The sequence below is a fragment of the Myotis myotis genome, unplaced genomic scaffold, assembly GCF_014108235.1.
Source record: "Myotis myotis isolate mMyoMyo1 unplaced genomic scaffold, mMyoMyo1.p scaffold_m19_p_13, whole genome shotgun sequence".
Taxonomy (NCBI): domain Eukaryota; kingdom Metazoa; phylum Chordata; class Mammalia; order Chiroptera; family Vespertilionidae; genus Myotis; species Myotis myotis.
In genome coordinates, this window is record NW_023416317.1 from 18,018,429 (window position 1) to 18,032,954 (window position 14,526).

Here is a 14,526-nt window from a genome sequence, read left to right on the forward strand (position 1 = left end):
TCATTGTTACTAGATTTTAGAAACAGAATTCCTTTTTCAAATTAACTGTGAAAGTTCATAAACGCTTACTCTTGTTTTCTGCCCTGAACTTGTCATGGGTGTATGGCAGTTGTCAGGTCCTACTGGGCCTCACACCACACTCTGAGGATACTGCCTGAGGGAGAAAGACAGCGAAAGTCACTATTTTGTTATTAGTAGAAGTTACTATTTGAAAACCTTAAACTTAGGGACAGGAAGCAGGAACCTTATTTTGCCAATTTAAGTAACTCAGCTTTTAGTTGTCATAGCTTACTAGATTATAAATGTAAGTATATAATACATAAACTCCATATTATTTTTGGAGTCTTAAAATATAAAAGACAGACTATTCTAATAAGCAGAAATACTCTATATTCTAACAAGCAAATATTAATACACTTGACTTTTCTCTGGATAATCACTAGCCCAATAAACTTGGTGTCTGATGTCTTCCAATGGCAGATACAAAGGGAAGAGTTATCGGGCTACTGTTGAGATAGTGAAAACAGCGGATCGGGTGACTGAATTCTGCCGGCAAACCTGTGTCAAACTGGAATGCTGTCCCAATCTGTTCGGTCCACGGATGGTTCTGGATAAGTGTTCTGAGAACTGCTCTGTGCTTACAAAGACCAAATATAGTGAGTCATGTTTTTCAGATTTGTTAACTATAGCAGCTGACCATACCTTGTATCTTGGAAAGTTTTTATTTTGCAGACTCACATATAGCAGAGGTATACAAACTTATTCGGTGAAGGACCAGATAATAAATATCTTAGGCTGTGGGTCATGTGATCTCTGTTGCATATTTTTTAAAAATATATTTTATTGATTTTTTTTACAGAGAGGAAGAGAGAGGGATAGAGAGTTAGAAACATCGATGAGAGAGAAACATCGATCAGCTGCCTCCTGCACACCCCCTACTGGGGATGTGCCCGCAACCAAGGAACATGCCCTTGACCGGAATCGAACCTGGGACCCTTCAGTCTGCAGGCTGAGGCTCTATCCACTGAGCCAAACCGGTTAGGGCTGTTGCATATTTTTGTTTGTTTTATTTTCATGTTTTTTTATTTTTTATTTTTTATTTTTTTATTTTTTTTTTAAAATATATTTTATTGATTTTTTACAGAGAAGAAGGGAGAGGGATAGAAAGTCAGAAACATCGATGAGAGAGATCGATCAGCTGCCTCCTGCATGCCCCCCAGTGGAGACGTGCCTGCAACCAAGGTACATGCCCTTGACCGGAATCGAACCCGGGACCCTTGAGTCCGCAGGCCGACGCTCTATCCACTGAGCCAAACCGGTTCGGCTCATGTTTTTTTAAAAAAACTTTTAAAAATCTAAAAACCATTTTTAGCTTGAGAGCTATACCAGACAGATCATGTGCCAGATTTTGCCAGCTTTTATATCTAGCATGTATATAAATTAGCTATTGAAGTATTAGGATATGTAATTCATTCATACAATCTGCAAGTGTTTATTATGTGTCTGCTGTGTGCTGACACTGTGCTAGCACTGGGATATAAGAGTAAAGAAAAAAAATTTCTGTCCTCATTGAGTTTACATTTTAATGTGGGAGACAGATAATAAACAAGTGAATAAATATATAGGGTGTTAAGTATTGTGGATAAAAATGAAGCAAGATGAGCAAAGTAGGAGAGTTTTCTAATAGGAAACAACCTGAAGGAAGCCAGAGAGCCAGCTGCACAGACAGACATGGGGTGAGAATGGGTAGGGGTAGCAAGAGCCCAGGCCTGAGGCAGGCGCGCGCTTAGTGTCTCTGAGGAGCAACAAAGAAGCCACAGTGTTTGGGAGGCATCAATAGTAGGAGGGGTGGTTGCAGACTTCATTCTGAATTGTATAATGACACCTGTTCCTTCTCATTGTTTTTCTTCTCTCTTGTGAACCTGCAACCAAAAAGCAAGTGATAAAGGATGAAATTTCCAACTTGGAACTTTTTCAAGGCACTGTTATCCAACCACAAAATTCTGTTCCTAACTTTCCTTAAATTGTACAAGCCCTGATGTCACTTGGGAGAATTAACACAGAGCAGGACTTTATCTTGATAAATTTAAAGATTGCTTTTAGGGATCTCTCATTCTGTGCCTCTTAAACTTTATCATGCATGCAAATTCCCTGATGATCTTGTTAAAGGGAGGTTCTGACTCATCAGGTGTGTGGGTTTCTGGGACCCAAGTGTCTGCGTTTCTAAGACTCCCAGGTGCTGCTGATACTGTTGATCTAAGGGCCATATTTAGCATGATGAGTTTTATAATCAGGACTTGAATGATAAATCATAGAAGAGCAACCTTCTAGTTTCTGTTTATATTTATTGGATTGTAAATTTCTTAAGGGTAGAGCTTGTCTTAGCTTATTATGTTAGATTCAGCACTTAGGTTAGCAAATTGACAAAAAAAGTTGCAGTTATTAGTAGGTAAGTGAAATATGCTATTCATGCAAGTGTATATATAACTATGCCACTTTGAGGCTTTGGAAGACATATGGATTTTATTATGCCTTTTATCTGAATTTATTTTTCAGAATGATAAAGTGAAATTAGACTAGATATTAGACGAGATCGGGCGCGTTCAGGGTGGTATGGCCGTAGACAAGATATTAGGAGTCTTTATAATTTTTCTCAATTAATAATTTGAGTGAAGTTAAATGGATTTATATCCTTTGGAATTCATTTTTTTTGGTAAAAATTACAGTATATATTCATATTACATTAGTATATAACAGAGCTAGAATGTACATTTCAATTTTAGAATTAGCTCTGTAATCTAAAATTTATAGGAAAATGAAAAGGACCTAGAAGAGGCAAAACATTCCTGAAAAAAAAAAGAAGAATAAAGTTGGAGGACTTACTCTGTCTGACTTCAAGTTTTACCATAAAAATGTAGTAATCAAGAGTTGGGTGTTGATGAAAGAATGTCAGGTAGAGTGATGGGACCAAGGAGAGTGTCCAGAAATGGAGCCAAGCTTATATAGTTAAATGATTTTCAAAAAAGATGGCAGATGTAAGGGGGGAGGGATTCTTTCAACAAATGGCACTGGTACTATTAGATATCCAAATTGAAAAAAACAAGCAAAACTCCTTGTCTCCTACCTTACTGCAAATAAAAAGTAATGCAAGCTACGTCATAGACTTAAGGCCTGCGCCCTCTCATAACCCGGGACCCCTTGGGGGATGTCAGAGAGCCAGTTTTGGCCTGATCCCCGCAGGCCAGGCCGAGGGACCCCACCAGTGCATGAATCCGTGCACCAGGCCTGTAGTAAATTAATAATAATACAAGAATAAACTTTTTTGCATTCTCACAACTGTAATCCTACTTTTGCCCCTCCCTGTGTGTTTTTAAATGATTAATTGAATGTTATGTGACTGTTATCTCACTTAAAAAAAAGAGAAACAAAATATCCTGGGATTAGATCATGGTGATGGTTGTACAGTATAATGCATATACCAAAACCACTGAATTTGTACACTTTAATATAATGAAGTTTATGTTATGTGAATTATAGTTCAATAAAAATGAAAGAAACAAAAGATTTGAATATAGACACATCATAGGAAAATATATGCAAATGGCCAATAAGCACATGAAAACATACTCAATATCGTTAGTCATCAGGAAAATGTAAATTTAAACTACAATGAAGTTACTGCATATCCACTAGATTGGCTAAAATGAAAAAGACTGACATTCCCATATACTGGCAAAGGCGTAGAGCACCTACATCTCTCATACATTGCTGATGGGAGTATAAAATTACACAACCCTATTAGAACACTGGCAGTTTCTTCAATAGTTAATCATACATTCCCTGCTGGTGTGGCTCAGTGGTTGAGCATCAACCTGTGAACCAGGAGGTCATGGTTCAATTCCTGGTCAGGGCACATGTCCAGGTTGTGGGCTCAATCCCTGGTAGAAGGCATGCAGGAGCCAGCCGATCAATGATTCTCCCTTCCTCTCTGAAATCAATAAAAATATATAATTTTAAAAAGTTAATCATACATCTATCATATGATCCAGAAATTCCTTTCCTAGTTATTTATCTAAGGAAAATGAAAACATGCCCACTAAAAACCATGCACAGAATGAAAAACCTGGAAACAGCCCAGGTACCCACAAACAGGAGAATAGATACACTGGTAAAGTCATACAATGGAATGCTATTCATCACATATGAAGGCATGAACTACTTATACACACAACAGCAAAGATGAACCTCAAAAACATTATGATTAATGAAGGAAGCCTTGCACAAAAACGTACCTATTGCTTGGTTCCAGAGATGAGACAGGCTAACTTACAGTGATGAAAATCAGAATAATGGTTGCTTCTTGTGAGGGGGGCTGACTGAAAAGGGACCCTAGGAACGTCCCAAGTTGATGGACATGGCCTGTGTCTTGATGGGGGGAGGATTATTCAGGTTTATGCCTTTGTTAGTACGAATCAGACTGTACATCCGAGGCAGCGGTTCTCAGCCTGTGGGTCGCGACCCCTTTGGCGGGAGAACGGCCCTTTCACAGGGGTCGCCTAAGACCATCCTGCATATCAGGTATTTACATGACGATTCATCACAGTAGCAACATTACAGTTATGAAGTAGCAACGACAATAATTTTATGGTTGGGTCACAACGTGAGGAACTGTATTTAAAGGGCCAGGAGGTTGAGAACCACTGCTCTAAGGTCTCTACAGTTAAGGTTATTCCACTTGTATGAAATTTAAACTTTAATCAAATGCAGTGTGCCTGTTTTCTGCTGTGCTAATAGAATCTCTTGTGGTTTGAGGTGTACAAACATAATGAACTGCTTCCGTTTTCTCTGTCATTCACATTTAGCGCATTATTATGGGAAGAAGAAAAGTAAAAGAATTGGGAGGCCGCCTGGCGGGCACAGTAACTTAGCATGTGCCCTGAAAAAAGCCAGTAAGAGGAGAAAGAGGCGGAAAAGTGTTTTTGTGCATAAGAAGAAACGCTCCTCTGCATCTGTTGATAATACCCCGGTGGGCTCTCCTCAGGTATGAGATCTGATGTACCTGTGACATCTAGAAGCCAAGGGGTCACTGCTTTACAGTGCAAACTCAGAAAGGGTACCTGGTCTTTCTCATTGAGATCCCTGGCCAGTAGAAGATGGTTTTGTGGCCCCAGAACTGGTGTGTCCTGATTTTCCATGAGCCTTCTCTCATTTTCCTCTAGGGAAGTGGGGGTGAAGATGAGGAGGACCCCGATGAAGGAGATGACGATTCTCTAAGTGAGGGCAGTACTTCTGAGCAGCAGGACGAGCTACAGGAAGAGTCAGAAATGTCAGAAAAAAAGTCCTGTTCCTCTTCTCCCACCCAAAGTGAGATATCCACATCACTGCCTGCAGACAGACAACGGAGGAAAAGGGAGCTTCGTTCTTTTTCATTTTCCGATGATGAGAACAAGCCGCCTTCACCAAAGGTGCCCGCTTTTTCACAGTGCACTCTTCTCTCTCGGACTTCTGTCTAGAATTGTTAACGATGTTGGCATTGCACTCGTTTCATAACAGGCTTCAGTTGAATTTCCTGGGTCACTTTTTAAATGATTCCACATTCAGTGATTTACTTGTGTTTCAAGGATTATTTGGAGATTAACTGTTTATTAGGAGGAAGGTCTCAGAGTGGCTGCTTGTCTTGAGTAAAAGAATGTTTCATTGCTAGCTTGTTTGTAGCCTGTCTTTTAGTTTAGGGAAAACTTCCTTTTTAATATTTTTCATAAATGGTTTTATTGAAATATAATGGTTTTGTAGAAATAAATTGTCCTTTTGTTCTGGTTAAGCCATCTTGTTTAGTATATTTAACATATACATATCTGTATATTATATAACATATACACACTAAAGTTGGCAGTTAAGTTGGTGTTTTAAAACTGGGTTGCTTTTTAAATATATTCTATGAACAGAAGCAACAAATGATTTCTCCTGACAATTTAGCTAATACTTCTGTCATTGGAAATAGCATCCCATTCACTTTAGCACCCACCAGAGAGTGAGTTGAAATTGACTGAGAAACAAATGGGAGATTTGTTTAAAAGTGATTTTTCTGTTAAATTGTCCAAATGATTTCTTCGGAAACTTTGAGATAAAATTTTCCCCGTTGATTTTTCTTATTATGAAAGACCAACATTTCCTGAGTTCCTAGTGTATATGGGCTTTGCCATCTTTGCTGGGAGAAATCACCTCGTAAAACCATTTTAAATCCTGCCTGGAGGGGTTATGAATTTAAATAGAGAGACTTTTAAAGATTGTAATAACTCTTACCCCATTGGTTTGCCTTTGTTGTGGGGAATGAAGGAAATCAGGATTGAAGTTGCTGAAAGACTTCACCTGGACAGCAACCCCCTGAAGTGGAGTGTGGCGGATGTGGTGCGGTTCATCAGGTCCACCGACTGCGCTCCGTTAGCAAGAATATTCCTAGACCAGGTAACCGCCGCCACCTTTCGTTTTTAGTAAGATGTTTCTTTAGCAAAGGAGTGTGGGTGTACTAGCAATTTGTTTACAAGTCTTAGGAAAAATATTTCTGTGCAAAAGAAAAAACTCTCTTAGTTCCCATTTTAGGAATACAAATATGTCAAAAAGTCATTTATCTGACTTCCTTCGTAGTTGAAGCAAATTATCATTGCGTTCCCATTTTTCCTAAGAATTTATTTCCATCCCGCAAATATTTAAATGGCTTAAAATTAAGTATGCCATGCTTATTGTCCTCCTCTTTTCCAAAAATAACAGTTGGCGCATTTTAAGAAAATAACATCTGTAATATATTAGGCTCTGAAGTTGTGATAAATTTTAAGGCAACTTTTCTGAGACAGAAATATCTGTGGTCTTAAATAAATATTGAAATAAATTTGTTTTGATAATTGGGGAGATTCAAAGCTGAACATCTTTGAAGAACTTATCGGGCTTTTATGAATGTTACAGAGAAGGAAAACATTGAAGTTTATCGTTAATATCTTTCAGATTTAGAAAGAGTCCTCTAAAATGTTTCTTTTGGTGCATCTAATTGCTAGTTACAAGGCTAGTTAATTTACTGAATTTCTGCGAGCAGAAACTGTAGAGTGGATTCTTATCCTTGTAAAGCTTTGTTATTAATTATGAAGATTTCATTGGTATGGAGGACTATGAGAGGCGTCTAAAAGGAAATGTGTGATGCTTATTCAAAGGGGAAAATTAATGAAAACACAGGGACTCTGATTTTGACTAAGCCAGAGTGATTGGGGGCTGTCATGATTGAGCTGCTATTCATGTGCACATCATACATAATTTGTATTTTGTGTTTTAACAGGAAATTGATGGGCAGGCCCTGCTGCTCCTTACCCTTCCCACCGTTCAAGAGTGCATGGACTTAAAATTAGGCCCTGCCATCAAACTTTGCCATCACATAGAGAGGATCAAGTTTGCTTTTTATGAGCAGTTTGCCAACTGAGAAGGACAACCAAAGTGAGCTGTATCCTTGAAGCACAAATGCAGCAAATCCTTCGCCTGCCCTATGAGTGGGGCTGAAATAGTGCTGGGGCGCTGGGCCCTGCAGGTGTCGGCTTGCTCTCTGCACTTTCGGGGAAGGAGGTCCCACAGTGAGGAAGCAAAAACTGCACAGAAGTGGCTCCCCTGCCAGTGGAAATGGGAGCATCTCTCATTCAGCAGATGGCAGTTTAAAAAAAATAAAGTTGTGAAGAAACGACTCATATAAGAAGAAGCAGCGTTTCCAGGGGTGTGGCCTAAACGAAGACTAATCTAGGCTGCAGGAAAGCACCCTTTTGGGGGTTTTCTTTTTGTTATGTCCCCTCCTGTTGTCGATTGAACTTTGTTCTCTGCTTTCTCTTTCTTGGAAAGAGAGGACCTGGCTTTAAGGCAGCACTGATTTGAGACTGCACCTAAGGCAAACCAGTGCTTCACTGTCATCGTGGTTTTGAGCTATTTTAAATTAAAACAGTTTCTTTTGGGGATGATTATGTGGCTCTGGGGTTTTGAATGTGCAGTCACACTTGGCCCAGTTTGAAGTCTGTTCTTAGGAGTCCCTTTGTTTACTACCTCTGTTGAGAATTGAGCTTGCAGCCATGTGTGAGGTTTTTGTATGGTGCCATTTTAAGGTACATGAACACTAAACTTATGGCAGAAGTTGGAGGGGGAAAACACTTTGCTTCCTCAAAAACATTGGGTGAGCACTTACACCAGTTCCTTAACTGACCTGATCTAAGAACTTGACTGTCATTGTTTTCCATCTTGACCTAGCATGGGCTACCTGTTTTAAGAAATATCTCAAAGACAGTTGGTATTTCAGTTTAATTGCTCTCTCCCCATTAGTTTTCAGAGGGACTTCAGTGGCTTTTATTGTGTTTACTTTTCTTCACAGTTGTTTGTCTGTTTCAGTTCTTAAAGTTCTTACTTTGGATAAAAATCAGCAGGTATTTCTTGGACCCACCATTAGGTCCATTTTCCCTTCTTTCTCCATGTCTTGAGACAGTGTAGAAGCACAAGAAAGAAAACAGGTTTGAGGGCTTATGCAGAGCATGGAGTTTCTGTTAACTATTTCCTCAGTGGCTAGATAAAGATTGAGCAGTGGTTAAGGATTCTGGAAACCTCTTTGCCTAGTCAGGTTTACAATTTTTTTCAGTTAAATCTTTAAATTGAATATAATTTATAGTCTGAGGATTCCTGCTCAGTAACGCAGTTTTCTTTTAGGTGTTTCTTTGACCCAGCTTAAGTTGACATGAAGCTACAGGTGAATTTCATTTATCATTGCACTAATAGCTATTATAGGATAATAGCATTTGCTATACTGGTCCAGCTGTTGAGGAAAGATTGCTTCCTTTAAATGGTTTGCTTTGCTGAGGGTATTTTTAAAAATTATCCTAGTCAGCTGCAAATTTATAATATAATCATTCCTGTCCAAGATTTGAAAATGTTTTGGAACTACAAACTGGGTAAATTCCAAACAGCTCTACAAATATAAGGTAATACTATAAATGAAAAATGATTGTGACTTTTTCCCCTTTTTATTCCCTTGCCCCTCACCTGTTTTTATAGACATTGGTAAACATTTTTTAGTTTAGACCCTCTCTTCATTGGATAATTTATGAACCATCTTAATTCAAGCCCTCCAACCAAACCATCTATTAAAACATCAGCTCTTTGTTTATGCTGCTACCAGATATACCTGGAAAGAAGCTTCATTTAAGCAAAAATTAATATGTTTGACCTTACTCACAGCCCAGCTTTTGAAAATTTGATTACTTCTATGCCCACGGAAGAGAAGCATATATTAGATGCTTGGAAACACTTAGCATTAAGCAGATAGATTTTGGAGGAGGGCTGTAGCTTGAATAATCAAGTCTCCTGAGAGCTCAGCAGTCAAGGCACCAAGGTAGAGGAGGTTCCTGGAAGATCAATGGGACAAAAAATATCTGGAATTAATTAACACTGTTGTCTTATTTAGGAAAATGAGGTTTATTTTCTATAAGAGGAAATTCCCACATGCAACAGTGAACACGGGGTGGGGCAACAGTAGGTTTACAGTTGTTTGTGTGGAAAATAATACAATAATTAATAAATAATAATACAAGAATAAACTGGCATACTCACAACTGTAAACCTACTGTTGCCCCTCCCTTTTTTGTTATTATTGCCTCTCTTTTGATTTCTCCTAAAACCACTGAATTAGGAACACCCCCCATCACAAGTAAAGGATGAAAAGCTCCTGAAAGGGAAACAAATGGCCCTAAGTAGTCTGATCTGGATAGAGTTGAGTCCCAGCTAGCTCATATACGTTTACCATGATTATTCAAGCTCAGCTTCCTCCTAGAGAGAGGCTGACTCTAAATTGGAAAAGTAAGTAGGGTTTCCCTTACTACTTTTTGCATTCTTACACTGAGATACAATTTATGAGGCAACTGCATTAAAGAACAATGATACATCCCCAGCTTCTACTTCCAGATATTGGACAAGAGAGGATACTTGTTTGGAAAGTTGGCATAAGGCATTTTTGTAAAGAATACAATGTTTAGGCTTCGTTTGCCTCATAAATCTGCTGGGGCTGGGCTGGACGGTACTGACAGTCTGATTCCTATGATTCTGAATCAGATTTTAAGCCCGACACTAGGTCACCACATTGGGGCGAATGAATGTATGTTGCACATAGTGCTGAACTTTGTTTTTTAAAGGCACCAATCTCTTAAATTTATGAGAGATGCATGCAAGGTGCCACGTTTGAATCTCACCTTTCGCTGGCCCCACAGCCTGCCTGAGGCCAGAAAGTTTTCCATGATCCACTTTTGATCCTAAATTGACAAGCTTGGAGGCAGGTGAATGAACTATATCATCCCCCTGGACCTTGACATCGGCTGACCAATATTAGCTTATTACTGCTCGGTGAATGTGTTAGGGGAACCTTGTATAGCACATGAAAATTTGTTGACATTTTGACTGTACTTTGTCAGCTTCTGGGAACTATGCTATTTTCCTTTGTAAACTACCTTCATCCTTCTCCGTTGAAGTGGCTGATGCAGGGAATGTACTAACGGGGGCTTTTACCTTCTCTGGCTTTCTTTAACCATGTAAGTGGCTCCCAGTATCTACATTATCGATATGCACTTGCCAACATCTGGAAAAGGTGGGCTTCTTGGTAAATAGTTGTTGACTTATGATAGAGTCAAACATAGAAAACCAGTTCAGAACTTGGCCTTGATTTGCCTCTTCTCATGAAAGTAAAATTATTCTCACTGTGAGGGACAGGGCTTTGGACCAAAGCTTCCCAAGGACTTGAATACATTTTACTCAAGGACTTGAATACATTTTACTTGCTGTCTTGTACCAGTTCAGTAGCTAATGTGGTACCTGAATAGAGATTAAAAGCTTTAAAGGCCTTGGGTAGAGTAGGACTCAGAACCATTGCCCTCTCTCAAACCAAAAAGTATTTCCAGGGGACACAATAAACATCAGGGAATTGTTAACCGTAGATAAGATTTATCTAGATGGCAACATTAGGAAAACTGTCACAGGCACGATTTACTTATTTAGCACCTATCACCAAAGACTTTTATATGTAAGATGCCATTTGCTGATTTGATTGATGCCCATAGAAACTCAGAGAGTTGTTAGGAGCTTAGCCTCAGCAGTGGAAATACTGGGTTTGAACTCTGGTCCCGTATATTGGGGATGTTTCGTGTATGTATGTGTAAATTCAAAAGTATTCTGTGTTAATAGTTGGCCTTAGGAAGATGAAGAAGTCACTAACAAATGAAGTATAAATCTTGGTGGGAACTGGGTACCCCCTTTTAAAATTTGAATGTCTTTGGTCCTGGGTCATGGTCATGGTGCTGGCTCAGAAATTGTAGGACAGAGCATCCTGCAAAACCAAGAAGAAATCAAGTGATAGTCATGCAATTATAATCCTTCTCTGACTTTATTCACTTTTCAATGTTACGCTAGTGAATTTTGATGATTCCCACCCACTCTGTGAGAATGTGCATACTTTGGAAATTTGAATTTATCCAAATAAGCCTCCTTGGAGTGTTGGCAGAAGAGTTCTCAACTCAAAGCTCTGTCCGAACGGGTCTGGTTTCAAACATGCTCACTTGGGGTTTCCTCTGTGCTATTCCAGACCACATAGGTAGTCTTGTTTCTGAGAGCTGCCTTAGGGATTCAGGTGTAGAAGGTGGTGGGTGGTAAATGACTGGGGATTGATTTTCTTGGTTCTGCTATTTCAGAAGTCTGAGATTTTCACAAGAATCAGCAAAACCAGGAGTGAGGGTTGGGGGAATAGAGGAGTAAGCCTAAAACTCCCTCCCCTTATATCTTTTCTGACTTAACACAGTTCTTGGATCTGTTCTGTGCTATGGCCTATCACAGAGGACTATTTCAAAAGGGAAATAAGCCACAGCCTCACAGGATAAGTCTTTAACACCAGCAGTGAAGTGCGACTCTGAGCCATGGGAGGCAAAGATGATACTGAAGCCACCATTTCTGATGGGGGTTCCTGTTCTCAGGATGTGTGGAAGCTCAGTCCTAAGGGCTTCTACATGGTGTAGTCAATCTAACTGCATGTCTAGCTTGGCAAATAGTGTTGAAAGGTTGAGGCTTTGGGGGCAAATCAGATCACAAAGCTGATGATGGAGGGCAGTTACAAAATTTAGACAAAATTAAAACTGGACAATTCCTTAGCTCCTTTTGCAAGAAGTCTCTAAGGAAGTGTAGTTTGAGTGTTTCTCTTGAGATTTAAGCACTCATTTCTTTTCCTTTCTTTTTTGGGTTGAGTATTCTCTAAAGACAATCAGAGGCCTGTGAGGACAGGACTTCTGGCAGGTTCCAGCACTGTCCTGAGGCCTCTTTCTAATACTAACTTGTTGGAACTGATGCACTTTGTTTAATGTATGTTGTTCTTTTATTTTTACTTTTTAAGCTGCTTGTTTGGAACAAAATGAAATGCATATTGCGTTGTATCCTTGCTTGCTGTTTTTCTCTTAATTTTAAAAGTTAATGCATTGGGAATAAAATATACTTAAGGAGAAATATGCACAAGAATACCTATTTAAAAAAAAAAACTTCCACCAAGTTTGATGTTATTTCAAGGGGTTAAAAAAATAACTATTTTGGATGAATATTTTGCGTGAGGTTTTTGGTGGCTTTTTTTTTTGTAAATAAGAATGTATATAAACTTGTGGTATATTATGGCAGTTCAAAGTGGTTGTGAGAAAATGAAAGCAGGTCTTAAGCTATGTTTAACTTCATTCAACAGCAAGAGGGCTTCTTGCCAAGAGTAAATCCTTCAAAAAAACTTTCCAGCGGGGCCTCATAGAATCATCTCCGAACGGAGGAGAATGTTCCTACTTTAATAAAATGAACTTTTCTAGAATTCTCCCCCCTCTCCTGCTGTCTGGGTCTTTTCCTCTCCCAATTTAGGTACTTTTGTTGCAGTTTAGGAAAGGTAGGAAGAGCAGTGACTGCTCCCGGCACTGGGCACTCTGCTCCTGATCTCTGAAGATGCTTCTTGTTCCACTCCATTCCTCCGGTGCAGCAGCAGACAGGCCTTAAGGATTCCTCCGCCTCTGGATGTGCAGAGCAGTGCTTTGTCAAGAACTCCATTTTTCAGCTCTGTGTGCAATTTTCCTTGAGCTGTTTGTGTCTTCAAGCAACCAAGAGTCTCCTTATGCCCATCCACAGTCTCTTCTGCTTCAAGTACACATCCTCTGGTTTGGCTCTCTCTCAACATGGACTGTTCACTGTTGAGCATCCCCATAAGAGACCTTCTTAGACTTAAAGACAGTAATGCGAATTTCCCTTACCTATTTATTTCCTTCACCTGATTTCCTGTATTTTCCCATGGTCAATACTTGTGGAGAATTTTAAATTTTATAAATTAAAATTCAGTTTAATTTAAAAAGCATTGTGTTGCATGTTCTCTGTGCCAGGCACTATGTTGGACCCTAGGGTGAATAAAAACCAGTTCCTGCCCCCAGGAGGCTCACAGTCAGCTGTGACCGTGTCTAATTTAGCAGTCTGACAAGTTCCAGTGGAGCAGCACACACGAGGGCATGTGGAAGTGCCGTGGGGAGAGGGAGGTCAGGCAGGCCTCGAAGCATAAATAGCCATTCATGGAGCAGGGAAAAGGAGCCGTATTCCATGCAGCGGGAATACCACGGGAAGGCAGAGGTGTGAAAGCGCATTGTAAGAGGGCTGGAGAATTGGCACTGGGCAGAGCCATTAGCATTTTTGTTCTCTGGATAATGAGGTTAATATTTCAGTTAACCAAGAAAGCTTTTGTATGGCATTTAACTCGTGTAATTCGCATTTCTTGGTGGCTTTTAGGGAAAATTTCCCTAGATAGGGTATTTATCATCCTACACAAATGGAGTCCTGTGTCTACTGGAATAACACCATGTGTGCACTGGCATTAAGTGGATGGATGCAGCGGGAAGGTCAGGGACTGCAGCACCAACAAGAGATGCCCGGAGAGACGCCAGGAGGGGTTGGGAGGGTAGTAAGGGAATGTGGACTAGAGGCCCTATTCGAGGTAGAGAGCAGGCTCCAAGGAGCCAGAAAGGGTTAGGTGGGAGGAAATGCGTATGTGTGAAGAGAGGTGTTGGAGACGCTGGCAAATACAAGTTGACTTTGTTTTATGAATCACGTTCAATATAAAAAAGGTAGAGACATGATAACATATTTTCAGTATAAGCCTTGTATATTTCTAAGTGAAGGCGACTGGATGGAAATGACAATTTAAATTACATTTAGCAGAGAAAAAGAAGAAAGTCGACGAGGGCTGACTGGTGACTCTAAGGTAAGCCTGTGGCCAGGACACCGGTATGAACGAGGAAAGCAGAGGACGCATAGGAAGGCGTATGCCTCCGTGCTGAGCCGTGGGTTGTTTTCCTCCACAACGAGCGTCAGAATAATCCAGGCTGCTTTCCGAAAAATGCAGATGATCCGGCCCTGTCTCAGGGCTACTGAACTGGAATCTGAGGGTGGAAACCAGGAGCATTTTTAATCAAT

At 39.9% G+C, this 14,526-nt stretch overlaps 1 protein-coding gene across 11 annotated transcripts in view; it reads left to right on the forward strand.

Annotated features, from left to right (window-relative positions):
- The window catches only part of SFMBT1 (Scm like with four mbt domains 1), a 105,060-nt gene extending 91,642 nt beyond the window's left edge, over positions 1-13,418 (forward strand). For all 11 annotated transcript variants that reach the window (XM_036331925.1, XM_036331923.1, XM_036331924.1 and 8 more), the window contains 5 exons: positions 481-656; positions 4,863-5,041; positions 5,220-5,465; positions 6,337-6,465; positions 7,325-13,418. In XM_036331925.1, coding sequence (XP_036187818.1) covers positions 481-656; positions 4,863-5,041; positions 5,220-5,465; positions 6,337-6,465; positions 7,325-7,465 — 871 coding nt within the window. In that variant the 3' untranslated portion in view covers positions 7,466-13,418. The remainder of the gene's footprint in view (positions 1-480; positions 657-4,862; positions 5,042-5,219; positions 5,466-6,336; positions 6,466-7,324) is intronic.
- Positions 13,419-14,526: the final 1,108 nt, after the last annotated feature.